Raw genomic sequence first — 18,504 nt, forward strand, 5'->3', positions numbered from 1 at the left:
ACAAGTATTCAGAGCATTAAAGCCAAAACTGTACAAAAATATATATTTTGCATTAAAGATGAAAAAATTTAAATACGTTCTACCCAGAACTCCTCATGTGGCAGTTTTAGCTTTTCTTGGCTCAGATTTTGTAAAAAATAAATGTCCAATATGGTGCATTTTGGCTGTTATTAATTTGTTAATCCAAACCTGACCTACACTGTACAGTATTGATGTTAAGTGAAGCAGAAAAAGCTAAGATTTTTACAATTAGTATTTTTTTGGCTGCAGATGAATCATTTGCTACAAATAAGAGTCCAATAAAGAATGCTGTGCTATTGCACTTTAGGCAACAAGTCCTACATATAATATTCAACCTTCTTTCCAACAAATAACTCAGAAAATGAGACGTCCATTTGTTTTTTTTCAGTGTCATTTAATGTAATCTCACAAGTTGGTGAACAGGTACAACTTTGTCGCTCACTGTACTAAATCACACATCCGTTGATAGTATAAATAGCCAACCTAATAGTACACATTTTCAAATACATAAAATCATCAAGTATGCAAGTTTTAAGTTATGGACATCAACAGAAAAAAAAAAAAGGCATACACATTATCGCAGATGGAGGAAGTCCAGTTTGAAGCTGAAACAGCTTGAATTAAGATTTAAAATAAAAAAAGAAAAAATGATAACCAAATGTTGGACATGGCAGTGAAATATTAAACAGATGGTTCGATAAATAAAATAAACTCATAAACGTTCAACTGATAAATATGACAGCAAGGTAATTTAAATGAAAAATTAAATGAAAGGGAAGAAGTGTAACTTCCTGCACAAGACAAAGGCAACAGGTTGCTTTCTTTATTATTCCAAGTAGAAAAATGAAACACCTTTCTTTCCCAGACGCCAGTGGCACGACTGCCTTGGTTTCACTTCGTAAGGCATTTATGAATGATCCATGTGATCTGAAGGAAGGCATATCTCTTTCTACTCTTTTGAAACTGAATTAAAAAACAAAAAACAAGAGGAAGGGAGAGCGGACTTTAAATTGTTACAACTTTTTTTCTGCAATACTTTAACGTAGCGGCCAATTAAAATCTTTGGGACACTTGCAACAACTATAATTCCAACATTTCACAAAGATACAATGCAGCACTGCCCTTCATTTTTTTTAAATAATTGTAATTTTTTATTGGGCAATGTGGTTCACACAACTTGTTATCCCTCAGACACTTGTGATTTATTTAAGCCTTGAGAGGGGAAGTTGAATTACAGCACATGTTTTTTCAAAGTAAAATACTTCAACACAACGACAAAAGGCAAAGAAGAAAAACAAAAAACATCAAAACAAAAAAATCAAAAAAACAACCTGCCAAGAAAGCAAGCTAGCAAGGATAAAATGAGTTTTTCAGTAATGAGTTTTAGGGAGGTTTTGGGCTGGCATGGCAGGAGGGAATGGGGTTTGGCTCTACTGGATGCAGCAGTTATTGCGATGGCGCAGGCGCATCTTTGGACGATATTTCTCCAGGTAGAACAGCTGCTTGCTGTTGAACGCTCCTCGACGCTTCCTGGAAGAAAAGACGGCGGCAAGCCGACTCAGTTCAATGTTCAAGATGTTCAAAAATAGAACGTTTTTACAGCATTTTTATGACACTATATCCCAATTTTCAGTTACACAAACTTACTGTCGAATGAACTGGACAGCATCTTCATATTTCATCCCACATTCTATCAGTGCGAGGGCCACCAGGACAGGAGCTCTGCAGGAAGACAAAATCTGTTAAAAACGTGAAACTTAATTCATTATCCTACAAATATGTTTAAGGACATTTTATTTCACTATGATGGGAGGAAAATCGGAATTATTTTATTATGCAATTACATCACAATGATCCACCAAAGTGGGAAAAACCTCAAAGTTTCCATCAGTAAAGAATTGAAAGTATATTAAAGTTAATTTTATTACATCTGCTTAAAAGAGTAACCAAACCCCAAATCAACTCTCTATTTTTTGCCTTTAAGCCACACTGTGTAATGTTTATGAAAATATATATAGATTTTTTACAGATTTGTTAAAACTGTGCATTTCTGATATGGGAGACATGGGCAACCACTCAGGGCAGCATCTTGTCAGAGGGGCAGCATTTCTGAAGAGAATAAATTCGTACGATGACTGCATTCATGTTATTATAAAAGGGAAGAAAAAACATGCATGACCTGAAGCTTCACAGATATTTTATAATGCACATTTTGATCTCAAAACCAAATTACTAGACATTAGAGAAGCACCATAAATTTTGCTGGACAGTAAATCGTCCTACTAATTACTGCAATAAACGATAACATTGTTGTTTTGAGACAATTTTCAAGTACTATTATGATAGTGGAATAATAACGCCGGTTTGTCCTCTCAAAAACGAAAATTTTGATTTTGTAAAGAACAGGCAAGACTGGAATTGGAAGATATTCTACATATCCAAAAATCAAAAACAAACAAAATGAATTGTGATGTCTTCGTAAATAAAATTTCCCTCAAAAATATCAGAATGTAAATTGAGCTCATTTGGACCTAATTTAATGTAAATTGAGGTAAATTTACATTAAATGGGTTAGTTAACGCTAACTTTTTTTTTTTAACTAATAATCGTTTTGTCATTCCAAAGGCCAATAACTTATTACATAATGTGAAGCTTTGACATCAATTATTTCATCAATACCAGAAACAGTTGACTCAAAAGAACATTTTGAGAATTTATTTTTGCTAATTTAAAGTTTTCCAAAATATATAAAAAACAAAACAGCATCTTTAAATTGGGTCGATAATTTTTTTCTCTTTTTTTGTGGCACTAGTAGCTTTTGTTGATAGTCTGACGGAAAACATAAGGAAGAGAAAACAAAAGAAACAACCTTTGTTAAAAAGGCCAACAATACAATTCATTGATTTTGGATAAATTAGTGGTATTTGGTTATTGCATATTATTATAAGAGGATATTTTGATGAATTGAATTGTTGCAAAAAGAGTCCTGCATTATTAATAAAGATGGATTTCTACCTCCCAAGCCCTGCCACACAGTGGACAGCAATGCAGCAGCCAGGCTCCTCTCTGAATTTCAGCTTCAGCAGGTTCAGCCAATCATCCACGATCTGGTTGGAGGGAGGAGCGCCATCATCAAACGGCCAATCCTGCAGGAGATGAGGAGGAAAAGAAAAAAGAGGAAATGATGTCATGGATCCTTGGAAACAAGGAGTGGTTGAACTGGTTACAATGGAAAGAAAAACATTGGAGGGGGAACCTGTTGAGCATCCATGTCTAATTATACACTAAATACTGACATAAGATTAGAAAAATATGCTGATGTGACATTTTAGCAAGATATTTTACAGATTTAGATAAAAATTTTTGTGATCATTATTTTACATTTTTAATAATGCAGCAGCAGAGATCAAAACCCTCAGAAAACACAAATCTTCCATCAAATTAACTATAAGAACTGAAAAGAATATTTTTGCTGTCACTATAACAAATTGTCCCAGAAATTATGGCATTATTTTGAGGCCCTTTTCAAATAATATAATAACAGCATAATATTGCAAGTTCGTCCTCTAAAAGACTAAAACTTCAATATTGTAAAGAACACTTAACACTGGAACTGAAAGACTTGTAAATATTCAAAACAAATAAAATGAGGGAAAAACACACTTGCAATCAAAACCATTAATAAAATTGATTATGAAGTTTCTATAAAGACTCTATTCAAAAAGATATATCAAAGTGGAAATTATTAATTTATCCTGAGATTAATTTTGACAGGTTTACTGCTGCTGAACTGATCAGACATGAAATAGGACTGGACTTACCAGAACCTGAATCCCCTCTTTTACCACCAGGGTGGAATCATAAGTGGCCTCGCAAACTCTCACCACAGTGGTGACACCATACTTCTTCAGCTCCTGTGGGAAAATATTGACAACTGATTAGGAAACCTGATAGCGGTACAGCTTTTCCATATTTATCCAAATTATATGCTTCTCTATATTTTATGACTAACTGGTCACAGGCATACAAAACTGTTTTAAAAGTTCTTGAATCAAAATAAAGGTTCGTAGCAAGAAATCTAGACAATGTCAAATACTTTTCCAAATATATATATATATATATATATATATATATATATATATATATATATATATATATATATATATATATATATACTTTGATGGAAACATTTTAGTTTATTAAGTTCTTCATGACACTGCTGCTCCACCTTTAAGAAAATTTGAGATCAGATGACATGACTGAAGTCACAAGGGCGCCCTCTGGAGGCGAGGGCAGCATCCAAAAATGTAGGATGATTTTATAACAAAACTCTTCTGTCTTGAGGGGTCATGGGAATACTTTGCCACATTTAAAATGTAGTTATAAAATGCTTGCACGTTTGACAAAAATATGTCTGTCAAAGCTGCAGCATGTAACTTATAAAAAAGGTTTTTTTTTGTTTTTTTTACTTTTTTTTTTTTAAAAACAGATGACAGATGATCTGTGAAAATATTGATTTCCTCCAACTCCTCCCTCGGCTACTATTGCCATCTGAACAAATGAACCTTTCTCAACCAAAAACAACCAACCAGAGCCAGGAGGAGGGTCTTTATGCTGTCAATCAACCTCATGTACTCGCTGCTCAATGTGGCAAGGGTGGAGAAACAACTTAGTGACAGGAAAACCTTTCATCTGCTATCATTGGTGACTATGCCAACTAGCCTTGAACATTCATAACCGGGTGTGCTAGCTGCAAAGGAGGGTGATTGACAGCACTAAGACCCGCCTCCTGGCTCTGATTGGTTGTTTCTAGACAGCACTGGGAGAAAGCAGAGGAGATACATTTTTTAATCAGATTATCTGTCTTATACTAAACGGTCACCATATGGTGACAATTAAAAAAAAAAAAAACACGTAAAAATATAGTTTATAAAAGTTACATATTGCAACTTTAAATAAGCAGATTTGCACTCATTATTAATGAAGCCAAAGAAATTGTTTTATGAATAATTTGTTGGTTTATAACTTTGGTTTGGTTGGTTTTAGTAAAATCTGAAGAATGAATTCTTAGAAATTTATGCAATTAATTATACTGGCTTTTCAACAATTCATGATTTGTTAAATCTTACATTATTACATCAACATGTCCAGGGGGTTCAGGTGGAAATTCGTATTTTTTGCTACAACCTGCTACTGTTTTATGTTGTTGTATTTTAAGTTTATAAGACAACAGCAGCATTACTCAACAAAAACCTAAAAGTTTAAATCCTATTTCACCCATTCATATTGATTTGGCAAAAACTCAGAATGGAGATCGTGTCTCACCTCAATGAACTTGTTCAGGGTGGCATTGGTGGGATTGTGGGTAATGAGGAACCTCATGTTTTTGTAGGTTATCTCAACAGGGGCTGGTCTGTTCATGCGAGCCATTGTAACAATGTAAAAATGGTTAACAAAAGGTAAACTTATTCCAAAAAACAAGACAACACAAGTGTAAACAGTTAGAGGGAATGTAAAACAAAGGTCCAATGAGCTCAAGGAAGCCCAGAAACAAAAGATCCCCCGGTCTTCGTAGAAGGTTGGCAAGGCTTAATCATCAAAAATGGCGGGCAACTTGAAGGAGATGCCAGTTGACAAAGTGGCAGGCAATTAGGAAAGCAACTTAAAATCCTCTCCTTTGGGATGAAATCAAAAGAAAAGAAAGCAAAAAAAACAAAAAAAGGCTGGTTCCACCTTGAGTCTGGCCGGGTGGAAGCCAACGAGGGCAGTGTGCAACGGGTGGAGTTACCCCATCCAGGCTGAAGTATCGCTGGTTCTGGGAGGTTTCCCTGTCCTGTAAACTTTCCAGGATCCCTCCGGTGGCTCAAGTATGTAAAATGGATGGCAAGTTTTGCTGTTCACTCGTCTGCATAGGCAGCGTGCTGAGCCTGGCAGTAGTCTCCACTGCCCTTCAGAAACTCCATAAATGTGCGACCCAGAACACCACAGAACTGCTGTGAAATGAGAATAAAAAAACAGAAGAAAAAGAAGTCCTTAATAATCTATAAAAACATAGAAATTTGGTTCATGACACATAGGCCTGTTGCAATAAATTAATAAATCACTTGATAGATTAAATTCCTCTGGACTCATTTATAGATTTATTTACAGATGAACATATTTCCATGAGCAAGACTTCAGTTGCTCAACCTCTCACAGATAGCTAAGCAAGGTTGATGGCATCAACTAGCACTCATTCTGTGGTTACCTAGCAGTAATCAACCTCTCTATGTGGTTGCCTAGCAACGCAAGGTGAGTAAATTCTGCAGTAGCAGTTTTTTAAAAAGCTGCGTAAAAATAAACAAAGGAGTAGATTGAAAGGAGAAAATTGCAATACCGACCCAAAAGAAAATAAATTATGTCCGCAGTTTGGCTGTAAGACAGATATTTAAAACTAAAAAAAAAACTTAATCAATGATTTTTGATCGACTGATATGAAACGCTTATATTGTGATACATTTTATGGTGCATATTTCCCACCAGGGCTGGGAAATATGGCTGAAAAATATGTATTAAATTAAAATGAATTAAAAATATATGTTTTTAATTCATATGAAAGTTCTTTATATTATAAGCTGTGGGTATAGGTCTCTGTATGAGAGTGTCAATAATCTACTTATAATTACATTATAGCCTTTTAAATCTTAATGAAATTATGATTTCCAAGTCTGGTGCTGAAAGGCGAAGTAAAGCAAAGTTGCTCGGATTTGGCCTTTGAGACGTTTTACCTTTGCCTGTGATGAAAAATTATTATTAGAAAACGAGTATTAGAAATACTGGCAGCCTTTTAGAAATGAAACTGCTAAAGTAGTAATCAAAATTTTCTACGTTGTCGTTTGTAATGCTAACCACACTAACCACTAATATAAAGTGATAGTTCAATGTGAACTCTCTATTATTATTTTTTTTTTTTGCTTTAAGACAGTAAAATAGTGTTTTGCAGTGTCTGACTACAGTGACCTTATTCACACAAGGTGATGTCATCTCTGCTCAAAAGATGATTAATAACTGTTACCAGCTGGATGGCCTTGACATAAAATATACTTCCTACATCTGCTGCTTATGTAGTTCTTGAATAAAAATCTTAAAATCTGATAAAATTGGAATTGGTAGTGCCAGAAAATTAGAAAAAGACATCAGAAATCAGAGAAAATTCTGTATGGATCATGTAGAACAATGTTTCATAAACTCTGGTTTCCATGTTTTAGGTGTTTCCATGCTTCAGCGCACCTGACTTCAAATGATATTTGATTAACAGGCAGTAATCACCTGAATCAGGTGTGTTAAAGCAGGTAAACATCTAAAATATGCATGGCAGTCTCTACTGAGTATCAGGGTTGGGAAACACTGACGTCAGTCAAATCTTTCTACTGAAAAATATGTCTACATACTTCTAGATTTTTATGTGTGACAGACTTAGAAATATCTAAGCTACTGAGAGAGAAATGAAAATATACTATTTAGAGCAAAATTCTGATCCAATAGTGAAACAAATGTGTCAATATAAAGAAATCAAATCAATGCATAACTGTGATTTAAAATTAAACTCTATAAAAGGTCGACCAAGTAAAAATGTGCAAAAATTTATATACAACAGGTGGTAAATTAATCCCTCTTAATGGGGTTACCCACTAAAACTAAATACTTTGCAGAAGAGTAGATTATATGGAATAAAGGGGGGGGGGGGGGGGATAAATTACCTACAGTAATGCTGCGTAGTATCGTACGTAATGGCCACCAGTGTTATACAAAGGACGTGTCATTTCTGACACCTATGCCAGATTTTTGTTTTTTCATGAGGCCTCCATTACAGATTTCATAATATTTCTTGTTTCAATTTACCATCAAGCTTATTAAATTGGTTTTTACTGTCTTTCAAGGTCCTAATGTTTCAGACTATTACACTAACTAGAACTCGGAAGCCCAGTTTTTCCACCAATGGCGCTTTTCCTCATTTATGGCAAATCTAAAACCTAAGCTCTTCAATTATGCTGCGATAATCCGCTATTTTCTAGCTGAACGGCAGCATTTGGTAGACATTTTGTGGATCGAACAAAGAAGCTATTAGAAAGGGAGGCAATATATAAAGATAAAACTTGGAAAAATATATTCATCCTTTATTAACCTATATAATTTCGCCATTTCATTAAAAACTTTAAACGTGTCCTTCCAGCTCAGATAGGGCGCCGTCACATAACAGAGGCCTGAAAACATAGCCTTCTTTTTACGGTAAAAAAAACAACAACTAACGCCTTTTGTCAACTTCACAAAAAAAAAAAAAAAACTGTGTATAAACCCAAAAGGAACGAATTGGCTGGGTTTATGATTGATTTCATCAAAAGATACGTTAACTTCCACCAAGAGAAACTTCGAGTGACCGGCTAAGACCGGTTCAGCTGCGCATCCGACCGCTGCTTCCAAAGCATGGCGACCAGCACAGAAACCTTCACTACCGTTAAAAACACGGACAGAAGTAGGTTTACTTTGACTTTCTCCAGCGAAATCCAAAAAATCAAAGACTCTGACGTCTGCGTAAGGAGAAATCTGATTACATTTGTGCCGCGTAGGCCGCGGTTTTATCGAGGAAACGTGAAGGCCAGCTGGTGAGAGCTTCCGTCCTGATTTTAGAACAAAACCCGAAGAGGTGAGCCTGGAAAAAACACTCATAAAAAGCAAAAAGGCAGCTAGAAAAACCGCTACTTACTGGGATATGCTTACTCATTGAAGATTGTAGCTTAATCATACAGCCGGTCCCAAGAAAAACGGTCAGAATATGAAACGGTTCTCCACCATACAGTCCGGTGTTGTTTCTCCGAGCTGAGCCGAAGTCTGCTGTTCTGCCGGGGAAGAAGACGCTGACACGAACCGGAGATGAGGCGCCGCCAAGTGACGTTTCCGGTCAGGACTTTCACAATAAAAGATCAGTATTTCAATCTGAATTAAAACAATCATTAACATGCAATATTTAAAACACTCAAATGATTCATATCAAGACTATTTAGCTTTTATTGTGAATTAAATTAGGCTTTTTTGCTATATAAACTTAATTGTTTATCAGAATATTTTGGGGTACAATTTTGATCATTATAAAAGTGGCGATAAGAACAATTACTTACTATTTTTAGGTAACTATTTTTTAATTTAAAAAAAATCAATTCATTGGAATTTCCTGTGTCAACAACAAATCAAAATCTTGTTACAACAAGAATTTTTTAGAATAAATGATAATACGATAAATACTCCTTCTATGAATTGTCTTACAGATACTTGGAAATCTATTTATCACTATGAAAAGAACAGGTCCTATAATCCCCAGAGATGTACGTTGTGCTGCAAATACAAAGTTGTCCCTTTTAGTCATTACATGCTTGCGCACGATTAAATATCTCATGCAGTTACATAGACTTCCTTAAGTATATAATGTTTTACTAACTTACTTTTTGTGATCAGATGACTGTGCTGAGATACAACTTGGATTAAATTGCATTGTACAAAAATAGGAATCTTGACCCTATGATTGTTTTGTATTGCTATGAACTTAAACTGTTTTTTGTAATTCCATATGAATTGGACCTTTAAGAAAAGTTCCTTGAAATGACAGCAGCTGTAATTCAATACTCTATTATAAACTTCATTTACTAGATTTTTTATATTGAGCAGGTTGATACAAATCTCATGTCATGTGCAATATTTTTATAATTCACATCTTTTTTATTTAAAATTGTAGCACAATCTAAACATTTCCATCCGTTATTTTTATACATCTGCTATTCTTTCAGATGTCATATTGTTAATCGTTCACAAAAGAGAATGTAAATTTTACAAATTGCAACCAAATTGTATCAAGAACCAAAGCTGTTTTCTTGATACAGAGACTGCAGGGTGTGTAAGGGCTCTTCAGATATGAAAACTCTACTGGTACAACTGGTTATTCATTGTTTTTCTTGCAAATATTTGGTGCAAATGCTGCATCAATGTCTTTATTTACTAAGATAAAATCATTATTAAGAGATAGCAGAGCCTGCTGATCAGACCTGCTCTCCACAATGTCTACAAAATGTACTCTATAAAGAGAACTTTCATGATACAGGTACTTTTATTTTGAACTTTTTGCTTCCGGTTTTGATTGTTTTTGCGTTTCACTGCCAGTGCCTTGATGCAATCCCTGGAAACCCCACCCTGAAAATGTGCGGCGTTATGCCCAGACTCATCCCGAGGAGGCGCAGGTCAGGTGGTTTCTGACGCACGACTCAAAACTGGACCCGCACACTTTACTGCGAAACTATGGAACCAGTTTGATTCGTTTCTCAACAACAAGTTAACACTTTAAGAAGGAAATAAAATATGCTAAAAAAAATATGGGATCATTACTGCTGAAGGAGGTTTAGTCAAGTCATTATGGAATAAAACAGGAACAAATATCTCTGCAGAATAAACTGTACAACTCAAAATTCAATTGTCCTTAATATTTTTTGCTATAAATCAAACAGAAAGAACAAAATCACTGAATTACTGATTGTAGAAAAAAATATATATCAAGAATAACAATCAATAAACATCACAATTAAACATATTGCATATATATTGCCCATATTTTATTTTATTATTGTATAAACTGTACATTGGGTTGGCAATATGGAATTATTTACCACAATATTTTGTGGTACTACTGCGTAATAACAAAAAAGAACAATTTATTACTTTATAGGTAATCATATGTTGTGACTGCAGGACACAAAAATTACAGCCCCACACAAACAAGTACTGTTGAAAAAGATTTCCATTTTTAATATACTTCTTTATGGCACCCGCCTCCTGGAGAAGTGTGATTTATAGCAACTGCACACAGCAACTGAATTTAATCATATTTTTAAATTTACTGGTATTTATTTATACTTTGAACAAACAGTGGAGAATATAGTAAAACTAACAATCCTAACAATACAGACTGTTTTTAAAATTTATTTAGTCAAAATAATAGAACACAAAACGTCTAGAGCAATCTCTGTTTGGCACTCATCAAACTTAATTAATACTCTTGATTTGATTTGTTGTTCAATAGTATGTTGAATAAAAACATTGATGTACATCTCCATAGTGATTATTCAATTAAATTCAAAAATTCTTTATTGATCCCATGTAAATGTGTTTTTTTTAAGTAAAACAAAACAAAATAAAATAGCTATTAATGTTCATTGTATGTGTTCTTTTTCCATACACGTTTTAAGCAATAGTTACATGTTCAAACTACATTGCACAATATGTTTTCATGTTATTGCCTCCTGGTGGAGACAAGCCTAGCTCTGAATATTGTCCTACTTTTACAGGATTTGTAAATTATAATCATAGTCATTGTGTTTCATTTTTGTTACTATTTCAGAATTAAAAGGTGTAAGATTTCAATTGTTGAACTGTTAAACTCTTATTTAACTGCTTGTATAAAATTCCCAGTTTTTCAGAGCACATTTTCCAATTTCAAATTATAGGTGTGTTTTTGAGATTTTCGAGCTATTTGTCAAAACAAACAGCCTGAAGAGTACTTTGAAATAACACATAGATCATGTGTGTAGGTTAGAAAATTAAGCAACATCAGTGTTTCTGGAAGCTAAAATTAAGTGTTATTTTTCTCCTACAATTTACATCAAAACCTGTAAAAAGTTAAGAACCAAAATCACATGAAAAGGTCAACAAAAAGCGATGATAATGTTCTACCTTTTTGGTAACTAAATGTCAGTTAACTGACTTCTACCAGACTCTGGATAATAGGTTTAGAAATCCTGATCTTTCTTTCTGGAAACTGCTTAGATCTGCAGTTTCAATTATTCCTGTTTTCCACCAATGGGATGAGAGAAACAATGTTTCAGTCCCTACCAGTGGCTGGCTGGTGCCAGTTTGCAGCTGGTATCCAGTGGCTGTCGGAGTTGGAGAGAATGTTCTAATCCGTCACCATTGTACCAATTGTCTATAAAAATTAATGTGCAAGTGAAGCTCTGCTTTCAAATGGGGGCAAATCAAATTTCAATTTCCAATTAATCAGCACAAAGACATGAATGACTCTGAAGATTTCAAGGTAACAATTCAACATCTATTTTTTTCTTTATTTTGTTGAATTTACTGTAAAGGTGTGCAATGAATACAGATTGTATTTTAATCTAAAAATATAAATTAAGTATTTTTTAGTTTCAATGATTCAAACATTTTTTAGTGTTTTTTGTCTCTTATTTTATTTATTTTGTGGTGAAGTACAAAATATATCTTCATAATGTTTATTAAATTTCTTGACCGTTTATCTCGCCTCTAATTTTTCGCCCACTGACATGTCCGTTAGAATTTTAACCAGGCCAATCAGTAAACAGAAGTCGGTTGTCGACGTCGATTTTCTGCTCTGTTTTAGAATTGTAGCCTAAAAAAAATAAAAATTGAAGCCTACCTCGAGTTTTAGCAATGGTGGCAGAGGAAGTGAACAAAGCCGTTCAGTCTGTGCTGGCAACGCTTCAAAATATCGAATTAGCATTAACAGCCGCCATGTTCGGCTTAGCAAAGCTAAACGTTGTTTACAGCACAGAATACCGGCAACTTCCGGTAAGAGTTTGCTTTTTTTCTGTTTATTGATAATTAAGGGGTTTACAAACAAGCAAAATTAACAACACAAATGAGTAATAAAACAGACAAGACAGTAATGCCAGGGTGTTATATAGCAAGCACAAACAAATCGAAAAGCAAATAAATAAATGAAAAGTTACTTCCGGTAAGAGTTATAAAGTCGAACTGGCGCATTACATACGTCACGGGCAAACGATAGCGATTGGGTAACATTTAAAACGTCAACAAACAATCGCTTCTCAACAACCAAGGCGGGTCAAGTACCCCAAAATTATACTCAAGAAAGAGTAGTTCTACTTCAACATATTTTTAAAAAGTAGCTGTCCAAGAAATTACTCAACTAAGAATAAAAAAGGTTTTGTCAAAAAGCCCAGTCAATACTGAGTACCCGTTCTACATAATCAGATGGAACAAAATATAAACCTAAGTGGAAATTTTGGTATTTTAAAGACTGAAATTAAAATAATTTATATAACAAAATCAGGCAAAATAAAATTTTTACCAATTCAGTTTCTGTCAAAATAAAACTGATGAAACTTTAACAAAAATTGCAGATATGTGTTTGTGTCTGGTGAATTTTTGGTTAAAATTAGTTGGTTCTTTATTCAGTGGGTAGAAAATCCAGGAAGTTTACTCAAGTAGGAGTCGCAATACTTAATAATGAAATTACTCAAGTAAAAGTTAAAGGTACGGTGTAGTAAAAATACTTCTAAAGGTATATTTTTGCTTAAAAATGATACTTAAGTAAATGTAACTAGTTGCTACCCAACTCTGTCAATAGTGAGGGTAAAGCAAAGCATAGAACAAGGACCTATCTGTATAAGGCTAATCATCTTCATCATATTTATTACAAAGATGTTTGAACAAACAAAAATGTTGTCTTGTCATTTTTCAGTGCCAACATATTTTTATTATAGGAATCTAATGACAAATAAAATCCTTTAAATATTGATTTGTCAGTGTCTCAGCACCAGTTTTGGGACTTTTTTTGCAGGAGAGTCACAGCAGAAGCAAAGACCAAACAGATGGAACAAAAATGAGTCTAGACAAAGAAGAGAAAGGAGTTAAATTAATTAAGAAGTATGAACCTCTGATGGGTCAAAGCTGCAGAGGAGGAGAAATGCCGTCTGAAATGCCGTCAGTGCCGCTTCCATTTTCCGCATCTGGTCCTCAAGATGAAGATCTGCGACTGGAGGAACGTCCACATAGGGAGGACTGCATGAAGGACGAATCATCCCAGACAAAGGTGTCGTTTGATGGACTGGGTGTCCACCAGCAGACCATGGAGGAGCTGAAGAGCATCCTGAGGGACAGTCATCTGCTCAGCGGCCGAGGGAGAGAGGAGGGGAAACCAGGAAGTCCGTTTACGTACCTCCATGGGAGCAGCAGCGGAGGACACGAGAGACGGGGGGACGATGACAATCCTCACAGGACGTTCAGCACCTTCAAACCTCAGTCTGATGCTTCCAGAAGGGGGGGAAACTCCAGAGAAAGTACGCCTATTCATCTGCCCCCCGCTGTGGATGCATCCAGCTCAGTCAGGTCTGCTGCCAAAACAAATAGGCAGCCTGGAGTCAGGACCAGCGCACATTCAAGCAGCAGAGCCTGGGGAGAGACGGTAGATTCAGGTCAGTGACGCTCAGAGTCGGGCAGTAACTAGTTAGTTACTTAAGTAACTTTTTGGGGAAAAAAAGACTTTTAGGAGTATTTTTACTACAATGTACTTTTTACTCTTACTTCAGTGACTTTATCATAAAGTGTCATCAGAGTTGGATAGTAATTTACATTTACTTGATTAACATTTTTGGGGAAAAATAATTACATATAGGAGTATTCTCACTATGCTGTCCGTTTTATTTTTACTTGAGTAATTTTATTATTAAATATTTCTACTCTTACTTGAGTAAAAATTTCTACCCACTGAATGAAAAACACGTTTTAGCCAAAAATTCACCAGACACACACCTGCTGTTTTTGTTAAAGTTTCACAAGTTTTTTTACTGAAAGAAACTAATTTGGAAAAAAATTTGTTTTATCTGATTTTTTTTTTTTTTTGGTACTCGTATGAATTATTGTCTTCTTTTTTTTTTTACCTTAATACACAAAAATTTCAATTTAACTTTGTAATTTGTAAAAATTAAATGATGATCATTTGATTAGTACTTGAGTAGACTTTTCACAAATACTTTTTTTATGGCTACGTTTTACTTTGGGTAAAAATATGTTGAAATAGTATTTTTGTTTACTCTACCCATCTCTGATGATGCTTTAGGTCAAAGATAAGTTAGTAGAAATATTTATAAACAGATCAAGATTAAAAAAATAATTTAGCTTTACCAGTTTTTATGGTTGTAGACAATGACAAAACATAATGCCTAATAAACTTCATATTTAATTTTGTCGTATTTTAAAAGATTTAATCATTTATTTAGACAAGGTGTTCAAAGTGTGGGTCTAGGGCCATTTGTGGCCCCTGGACTGGTTTTGTGTGGCCCCTGACCACAATTCAAGAATAATTTAAATAAATTAGGAAAAAACTACAACTTTTAAATTAAAATCAACTTTTAAAAACTGATAATCTTTTCCAAGCTTTGTGTTTCTGCACATCGTTGATTTCTACTTTAAAGTACACCTTGGGGGTTGTAGGTCATCAAGTTTCCATGACAACCACCTGGAAAATATCTACATGACAGGGGATTGTTTGAGAATAATGCCTAGAAAAGGCCTTTTTTGTTCCACCATCACAAATATAAACATCTGGAACCTGCTAAACTGTTCTAGAACTTTTTAAATAATATATTTTTTTAGATTAGTGGCCTCATTGAATGGAAAGAGGAAAAGAGACAAGGGGAAGACATGAAGCAAATGGCCTTGGGAATAGATTGCAGTTGTCCACCAATAATTGTGGGATTATTGATTTGTTCCCCACTGAGTAAATTAACTTTACTAATTTTTATATACATCCTTACCTGGAGGCCAACAAACATATCCGGTGTTAGACTTTATGTTCGTGAAAGTTCTTCAGAGAACACTTGAACAATAAGTTTTAGAAATGTAACATATTTATTCAGGTCAACTGTTCAATTGTTTTCCACAGATAACGACAACAAAGCCGTTGAATTCTCTGGCAACTTGAGGTTTTTCTCAGCCATGGAACAAATCAAGCAGCAGATCGCCAGAGAAAACATCAACTTTGTCCGTTTTGAGGCCACCGATCTCCACGGAGTGTCGCGGTCCAAGACGGTGCCTGTCCGCTTCTTCCATGTAATGAGCTCATATTATTCTTTGCTGTATTTATTCGGGGGTATTTATGTATAATGACAGAGACAGAACTTAATTTAACTGTCAGTTGGTTTCTGAGAGTAAGGAGAAGAAGAAAATGTATTTTGTTTCTCTGACTTAGGCTACGTTCACACAGCAGGCAAATGTGACCCATATGCGACTTTTTCACCGCTGTCTGAATGACCAATCTTGATTTTTTCACATTCTCTCTCTACCCCATGCCCCAAAAATCCAATCTGTTACTTCAATATTTGTTACTAAATCAAATATATACCCGATTGTTTTTGAAGCGTCTGCAGTCGCTTCAAAACTGAGCTTAAAACAAGCTCACATGTCTTGCTGTAAGTTAGTTTTCTCTTATTTCAAGTGAAATATTCACACTAAACTAGACAAAAATACTTTGTAAGATTTCGTTTTTGCAGAGTGGACAACAACCACACACAAAAAAGTCTGAACTGTTGTGTGAACATAGCCTAAAACTAAACCATCACTAAAGACTCTACAATCCTGTAAAGTTTCTAAAATGTTTGTTTGTATTTAATGGATGTACTGTCATCACAGGAGAAAGCAATATATGGGGTCCCCATGCCAAGAAGCTATTTGGAGCTGACCCTGAGCCCGAAGAGCAACGAAGTGGACCACGCCAACACCGCTAGCTTCAGCAGTGATGTTCTTCTGATCCCTGACCTTTCAACTTTCAGAGTCCTGCCTTGGGCTGAGCAGACAGCACGGGTCATATGTGATCCATGCACCATAACAGGAAGCCCCCTCCGCACCTCGCCTCGCCTTATAGCGAAGCAGCTGCTCGGTCAGCTCCAAAGCTTGGGATTCTCCCTGCACTCATCCTTCACCTACGAGTGCTGTGTTCTGGGAGCGCCGGACAGAATCGGACCAAAGACGCTCCTGTTCCCTGCCACCACGCTGCTGAGCAACCACGACCTCCCGTTCTTCCAGCAGCTGGTGGACAGCATGTACTGCATGGGCGCAGACATCGACAGCATCGCCTCTGCTAGTGGACCCGGCCAGATGGAGATCAATTTGAGGCCGGAGTTTGGGATCGCAGCTGCAGACAGCGCCTTTACCTTCCGTACTGGCATTAAAGAAATGGCTCGTAAGCACAGCTACATCGCCAGCTTTTTTACCGATGACGGTCTGTATAACGCCGGTGTGCTCTCCCATAGCCTATGGGACGCTAATGGGCGGCGCAGTCTCTTCCAGAGTGGCGAAAAGGAAGTAGATCTGTCTGAGATTGGTAGAAAATGGCTGGCGGGGCTCCTCACCCACTCTGCAGCGCTCAGCTGCCTGATGTCACCCGGCCTGGGCTGCCGGAGCCACATCGCCAAAACCATAAAAGACCCCAAGCGTGTTCTGTACGCCACCTGTGGCTGCAATGACAACAGCAGTTCCTTTAATATCAAATGCCACGGCGGGAGGGAGGCGCACATCGACAATAAGCTAGGTTCAGCTATGGCGAACCCTTACATTGTCCTGGCTGCTACGGCGGCCGCAGGACTGGACGGCATCAGGAGAAACCTGAACATTGAGAACATTCTGAACAAAACCCCCGGCCAGCAGAGGGAGTTTGCCATTCCCGTGAAGCTGGACAACGCGCTGGAGGCGTTGGCGGAGGATCACGTCATCTGCAGCGCCCTCGGAGAACCGTTTGTTCAATACTTCATCGCCATGAAGAAGTTTGAGATCGAGACCCAAGAGCTGGACGATGAGAGGAACAAGTGCCTTGAGTATTTCATTTGAACTTATTTGTGGTGTTTTCGCTCATAATTTTACAGATGAATCAGTTTCTCTCGTCAAGTAAGACAAGGTTTTCCTCAGATATTTTATTAAAAGTGAATTCTGAAGTCAAGAGATATATGATTCGTTATTGTTTCATCAACATCATAAAAACAATGAAAATCAGTGTATTTTACACAGTAGCAAAATGGAGAAGACACTGTTATATTAGAAAGGCAGAAATGAATCTGCTTTAATATTATAACGCATTTTCTTCATCTTGTGTCGTTTGCTTACTGTTGTAATGACCATTTTGACCTCTTGGGGCCACTGTCTCCGCAGCAGGGTGGTAAACAACATCTTGCCGAATCATCGTGATGCAGATTTATGCAGTTGTGATTCCCTTAAAAAATTAAATTGGGTCAGTGTGTGAAAGTTCTGGATAGGATTTTGCTTTTTTGTTAAAACTATACCATATTCAATAGTCATTTTCAGTTTTTGACTCTTCCAGAGACTGTAAACTTAAATGCAAAGAGCCAAAAAGTTGTTGGTTAAAGTATTTTATTTTTATTTTATAACATCAAAATATCTTTTATTGCAAATTCATGTCTCCATGGTCTTCTCAGCATTATAAGGAGATAAATATAAAGCTTTGTTAATAAATTTAAATAGATCTTACCCTGAATAAAGTTGCTGGAACTGATTTACATGGTAGAAAAAATAAATGTGTGCCGAGTCATTTCCTTGAGAGAAAAATTACAAAATCCAAAACAAAAATACAAACAATTTAAGCATAAAAGCGGCTGCTTTCTTAATTTGGATCTGAAG

At 35.9% G+C, this 18,504-nt stretch overlaps 2 protein-coding genes across 6 annotated transcripts; one reads left to right on the plus strand and one right to left on the minus strand.

The window, feature by feature from the left end:
- Positions 1-394: 394 nt before the first annotated feature.
- Positions 395-12,621, minus strand: ptp4a1 (protein tyrosine phosphatase 4A1). Of its 3 annotated transcripts, XM_044113559.1 has the most exons (8): positions 12,491-12,604; positions 8,765-8,965; positions 5,810-6,014; positions 5,347-5,434; positions 3,843-3,935; positions 3,037-3,167; positions 1,669-1,743; positions 395-1,551 (listed from the first exon to the last, which is right to left on the minus strand). In XM_044113559.1, the coding sequence occupies exons 3-8, from the start codon at positions 5,812-5,814 to the stop codon at positions 1,452-1,454; spliced, it is 492 nt and encodes a 163-aa protein (XP_043969494.1). In that variant the 5' UTR covers positions 5,815-6,014; positions 8,765-8,965; positions 12,491-12,604; the 3' UTR covers positions 395-1,451. The 3 variants fall into 3 exon arrangements, with proteins under 3 accessions (XP_043969494.1, XP_043969493.1, XP_043969492.1); XM_044113558.1 differs by having other exon boundaries at positions 5,347-6,014; positions 12,491-12,621; XM_044113557.1 differs by having other exon boundaries at positions 5,347-6,011.
- lgsn (lengsin, lens protein with glutamine synthetase domain) lies at positions 11,848-18,441 on the plus strand. 3 transcript variants are annotated; one of them, XM_044113555.1, is made up of 4 exons: positions 11,848-12,130; positions 13,658-14,291; positions 15,761-15,927; positions 16,507-18,441. In XM_044113555.1, the coding sequence occupies exons 1-4, from the start codon at positions 12,107-12,109 to the stop codon at positions 17,698-17,700; spliced, it is 2,019 nt and encodes a 672-aa protein (XP_043969490.1). In that variant the 5' UTR covers positions 11,848-12,106; the 3' UTR covers positions 17,701-18,441. The 3 variants fall into 3 exon arrangements, with proteins under 3 accessions (XP_043969490.1, XP_043969489.1, XP_043969491.1); XM_044113554.1 differs by lacking the exon at positions 11,848-12,130 and adding an exon at positions 12,505-12,642; XM_044113556.1 differs by lacking the exon at positions 11,848-12,130 and adding an exon at positions 12,693-12,918.
- The last annotated feature ends 63 nt before the right edge of the window (positions 18,442-18,504 follow it).

Source organism: Gambusia affinis, linkage group LG04, assembly GCF_019740435.1.
Source record: "Gambusia affinis linkage group LG04, SWU_Gaff_1.0, whole genome shotgun sequence".
NCBI classification, from domain to species: domain Eukaryota; kingdom Metazoa; phylum Chordata; class Actinopteri; order Cyprinodontiformes; family Poeciliidae; genus Gambusia; species Gambusia affinis.